Here is a 5567-nt window from a genome sequence, read left to right as displayed (position 1 = left end):
ATTCTAGGTTGATTTTGACATTAGACTAGCACAGTTTCTTCCGATTATTTCTGCCAGCATTCCAAAGACACGCCTACTTCGAATTTATAATAGTTGCTTACAGGTCTTTTATCCAAACTTATTTCCATATGTATATCCATACATTTTCCACTGAAAAATAAAAACTGAGCTCTGACTAGGAACTAGCTGGTATTCCGCTGTGGCATTTACGAGAACGACATTTTAACCCTGCTCTGTGGAACAGAACAGTGTAACACGGTATCTTCTACGAACAGCTTTGTCAAAAGCAGAAACAAGATGAAAATCGGGACAAGCTTGACTTCAGGTTTTGTGGGTGGTCTCAGGTATTACCTGATAACACTTCTCTGTGTCTTAGTTTTTTGTTTTACAAGGCACCAGGCTACTCTCCACCCTATAGAACCCTTTTGACTGCTTTCCCCAGAGCAGCAATCAGTTATGATGGCACTGATGAGCGCTCGTTATCACTGTTGCAGGAGAGCCTCAATCTGGAATGAAGCAGGGGCTGCCTGTGGTCAAGCTAAAGGTAACTTGCGCTGTATGTTTATTTTTAGGGAGAAGCGCAGACGCCCAGCCCGGGTGGGTGCATTTTCATTATTTTACTTCACCAAAGCCGCAGTGCCTGCGGGCGGCCCCGCTCCCTCCGGAGGCGCTGGGGAGGCCGGGGCTCACCGCACGGCCGCCACACGGCTCTGCCTGGGCGCGGGGCTCAGCCAGGCCGGGGCTCGGGGGCCGCCTGGGAGTGCCGGGGCCCCCGGTGGCGCCCGGCCCCATCGCCCCGGCGCTCCGCCCGCCCACAGGCGGCTCCAGCTCCCCGGCCCCGTCCCGCCGGCGGCCTCCGCAGGGTCCCGGCCCCGGGTCGGCCCCGCGGCGGCGGAACGGCGACGACCGCCGGGCGGTGCGTGCCGGGAGCGGGAGGTGGCCCGGCCGGGTCACGCCCGCCCCCGGCCGCGCCACCGCCCCTTCCTGTCATGGCCGCTGGCGGGCTGCGGGAGTGCGGCGAGGCGGCGCGGGACGGCGCCGCCGGCAGCTGAGAGCCCCGCCGGGCGGCGTGGTGTGGCGCGGTGCGGCGCGGCGCGGAGCGGGGCGGGGCGGTCCCCCAGCCCGGAGGCGGCGGCAGGAGGTGACTGAGGAGCGCCGTGCGGGCGGGGCCTGCCCCGGGGAGCGGCCGGCCCGCAGCCGGCCCGCAGCCGCCGGGACGGGACGGGACGGGTCGGGGCGCGGGCGAGCGGAGGCCGCGCCGCCCCGCTGGGCGCCCGCTGCGGGGGAGGCGCCGGCCGGCCGGCCGGCCAGGATGCGGGACGGAGCCCCGTCACTCCCCGCCGGGGGGGCTGGCGGAAAAGCCGCTTGTTCCGGGCGCCCTCGGCCGCCGCGGGGCACCGGGACGCGGCGTTTTGCCTTGCGCGCCCCGGGAACGGGCCGTTGCGGTGGGGAAAGCGGCGGGGAGCGGCGCGGCGCGTCCGGCTGGGTGCCGGCTTCCGCCCCGCGGGACGCTTCCGAAGTTGGAGGAAGGGGCAGGGCGTTCGTCCCGCAGCGGGCGTGCCCACCCGGCGAGGGGCCCTCGGTTCGGTTCACACCCTCGCCGGCGTGCCGTCCTCTCCCCGAACAATGCCGGGTGGAAGGAGGGGAAATCTTGTCAATGTCCCTTCTGTTTTCCTTGTAGATACCGCCGAAGTACTCGCTTTCCACCGCTTCCCTCGTTTAATTGCCCCGTGGGGTCAGCTGGTCACCAGCATGCCTTCCACCGAGAACACCTCAAAACTTTTCCTGGTCCTCGTTTCATTGCTGCTGGTGCTGCCGGTAGTTGAAGCCCTGGACGCAGGAGATACCATCGCCTTCCTACTAGGCCTCGCTGTCAGTGTCGTCGGATTCTGTGCCTGCCTTGGCTTGTACGCAAGGAAAAGGAATGGGCAGCAATGATTTCAAGAAGATGCTCAGATGAAGTGAATTTCCAAACACGGCTTGGGTTTAAGATTTGGGGTGTAAGACTGAGCTTCGGTTCTGCGTAACTTTCAAAAACCATGTAGTAGATATTTGTCCAAACCCTTCTTACTGTGCAGTACAACAGAATCAAGACTGCATCCCGTAAAAGGGATTTGCAGGAACTGTCCTCGTGACAGTAAGATGATTTTATATTGCTTGTGATTAAATATCACCTTAGAGAAGGGTAAAACTTTTTGAATGGGGAAGTGAAACCACAGAGTGGTTCACAGTAAATGTTTATGAATAGGACACATGAGGGAGACCATCAACAAGCTGCACAATTTTGGTTTCAAGGGTTAATCAGGAGGAGGCAGCTATTAATCTTCCAGTCAGGATGACAGAGCTTTGGAAGTACTCCTAACTAGATAACTAGCGAGCAGACTGCTTTGACTTGTGTGCACATGCTCACATTCTTTGTAGTGACAGTTAACACCTAACAGCTCACTTCTGCTGGCACAGGGATGAGGCTTCAGAGAACTAAGAAAACATGGAAACCTTTTTTCCTTATGTATTTTTATTTTAGAATGTGCCTCTCCCATAGCCTGTGTTCGTGTTACCAAGTAGATACACTTAAGAATGGAACCACTATTTTTCTCTAACCTGTATTTCACAGAAAAGTACATGTAAGGCTACGAAATCAGAGTAGGGGTATGGTTTTTGTCTCGCTTATTTTTTGTACTCGGCTTTCCGTTAGGCACACCAGGTTTAAGGCTTATTTCATTTGGTGTTTGCATTTTTTTTCCCCACAACTGAAGACTTACCTATTTTAATAAGGCATAACGTGTAGCATTTCTGCATTAGGGGGTTATTAGAATTATAACAAGCCAGTTGTGCACATTTATTTTGCAATTTGGAAAGAACATGTTAAAATCTTGGTTTTAGTCAACAGGTCCATTGTTCTCAAGTGTCTTCCTCACGACAAACTTGCATTGCTAGGTAAGCATTTAGGCTTCTTACCTAACCGATGCATACAAGTTCCACAGAAGATTAGGAATAAACCCAAAGTAAAAAATCCTGCTGCAAAATGGGAGGTGTAAATACTCTTACTCTGTTCATGCTTGGTCAGATTGTATGGTATATGGTTGAAAGACTCTACTTAGTAGGATATCCAGGACCTGTTTCTTTCCTTAAGTACCAAAGGTGAAGTGGCACAGCCAAGGATGTCTACCACAAGTCCGTCTGGCTCGTTAGGTGTTCTGGCTGTCTGCTTGAGACAAGGAGCACCATCTGTAACAGCAGCAGAATAAGGAGCATAGGAAGGTGAGCTCTCCACAGCTCACAGAATTTCCTTCTGATCTTGTGCTGTGGGTGCTGCCACTCTTGCTAGTAATCTTGGCTTTTGTCTTTGAGAGCTGGGGAAAAAGGTTAAATGTGATGCAGAGCTATATATTTTGATACTGTTCCTCCCCTTCATCTGTATGTGCCTCTGTTGAGTAGAGCACAAAGCAATGGCTAGAAGAGTTGTCAGGCAGGTCTTATATAAGTCATTGGGTGGGCAGAGCGTCTTCTCCAAATTCTAAGATCTCTGTATGCCATTTGTGGCTGGTTTGACTTCTCTCCCCAGCCTTTGAGGAGATAGTAGTCCTGGTTATTTCAGTCTTGCAATTTCTGTCCCTCTCTCATGGTTGATAGAGGGAGGAAGGTAAAACGAAAGCTTCCAAAATCACATGGGGTTGAAACTGTAGGACTCAACCCAGCAAGCCACTAGAATGTAGGTTTCTGCTCTCAAGTTACAGGAATAATAATGGTCACAAAGTTACTCTGATGAGATGCAAGTCTTGCCAGGTAGCTGTTCCTGAACCCTTTTTGTGGCTTCCAAAAGCCAGAAAGGGATGTGGTGCACAATTACTATGTACAAATGAAATTTACAGCCCTAATTTGCAGCTTCAGACAGTAGCATCACCTTTGAAAGCTGCTCAGCAGCAGTAGGTGATCCCGTATGTGATTATTCAGCTGGGTGGATGCAAGCACATATCAAGTGTGATTTTCCATGTTCCAGCTTGGCTAAACCATTACCTTTAAAAAAAAAAAACAAAACCCCACAAAATCACCATTCAATTCCCTTTATATTTCCCCAAATTAGAGAATTTTGCCAATTTTTCAGTAGAATATTAAAATACTGCTCTTTCAACAGAATAAATTTTATCACGAGCAGCTTTTCAGAGACTCCTTTATCTTCACTTTGGAAAAGTTCCCTGGCAATAGTTTCATTGAATTGTGCAATAGTTTCACTGCAGGAGAACAAAATTTTAGCAGAGTAATTAGCGTCAGGTGATAGGGATACGAGGAACTGTGTTCTTTGCCCGAAGTTTTGTGTACTTCATGGAAAGGTGTTTGCACAGCATAATGGCGTTATTTCCTGGGTTCTGACAGCAGCTTTATTGTTAAAGACTTGCATTTATCGATGACTTGAGTGTAAAATCAGATACCCATTTTTCTTCTGTGTTAATAAACTTCCACATATGATTTGTCCTCAGCTTGATGAAGTAGTTCTTATGAAAAGGAAAATTGGGATGACAGAAATGACTGAAACTGCTGGGATTCCTTTTATTAAATATTATTTTCGTATATACTTTTGCTTATGTAGGTGACTTTACAAACAAATGTGGAGTAGGGGTACGTCTTCAGGTGAACACCTGTACAGTGAGTGTACTTCTCTTGGTCCTATTACTTGTTTCATTATCAGGTACTTTAGAGCACTTTGAGGGGGCTTTGAAACTGGTAGCTTGCAGTTGCGAAGAAGCCCGTTTCTCTGGTACAAGGGAAACTTGAAGTACTTCTATTTCATTTTGACTATGAATTTTCAACATTACTACTATGTACTTGCCTTTATACCAGAAAAGCCATTTATGGCAGTTTTCTAGCTGAGACCCAAGAATATAAAGGACCATTTTCTTTTTTTATAAAGAAAAATTATGTTCTAGTGCTTCACAGTTATTTGAATTCTACTATTTTTGTTAGACTTTGAAAGAGCTTGTTTTATCCCAGCATTTTATGAAAATGGGGTTCTAGCTCTTTCGGGACTTCAGCTAGCACACAAAGCAGTTCACTTTGTGCACTAAACTAACAGCATTAGGGGCTGTCTTCAGAGCAGAAAGCAAAAACAGCCTGACAATGCCCACCTCTTAAAAAATACAACCTACCCTCTAATTAGTGCAAGAAAGCTGCAAGTCAGGAACAAGTAGCTTTCGACTGCTATGATTTCCATCTGCTTTAACAATAGCGTAGCTCAAAACCAGCATTCTGTGAGCATTTTAGCAGCCAGTGTACGGTCCCTTTGTGAACGCACACAACGTCCATTCACTCCTCATGGCATAACACCAGCTAGGTGTTACCACTCTGCTGGGTACAGCAGTACCTGGGACTGGAACACGAACACCTCACCCCATTCCCAATGCACTTGCTTCTCTGGGTGTACGAAAACTGATAAACCACTGCTGTGAACCCTTTCTCCTACTCAGAGAAGACCTCCTGCTGGTGGTAATGCTGCTTTAACATTATCATGAGACTTGGCAATTCTATGGCATCTTCCACCTGAGAACCCTTACATGCTTACAGGTATTCAT

The 5567-nt window shown here is 49.2% G+C and overlaps 1 protein-coding gene across 1 annotated transcript; it reads left to right on the top strand.

Moving 5' to 3' along the window:
- The first annotated feature begins 982 nt into the window (after positions 1 to 982).
- Positions 983 to 4477, top strand: SMIM30 (small integral membrane protein 30). Its single transcript, XM_075081085.1, has 2 exons — positions 983 to 1141; positions 1682 to 4477. The coding sequence occupies exon 2, from the start codon at positions 1753 to 1755 to the stop codon at positions 1936 to 1938; it is 186 nt and encodes a 61-aa protein (XP_074937186.1). The 5' UTR covers positions 983 to 1141; positions 1682 to 1752; the 3' UTR covers positions 1939 to 4477.
- Positions 4478 to 5567: the final 1090 nt, after the last annotated feature.

The sequence above is a fragment of the Phalacrocorax aristotelis genome, chromosome 1 (assembly GCF_949628215.1).
Source record: "Phalacrocorax aristotelis chromosome 1, bGulAri2.1, whole genome shotgun sequence".
In the NCBI taxonomy this organism is placed as follows: Eukaryota; Metazoa; Chordata; class Aves; order Suliformes; family Phalacrocoracidae; genus Phalacrocorax; species Phalacrocorax aristotelis.
This window is presented reverse-complemented; position numbering and strand designations above follow the sequence as displayed.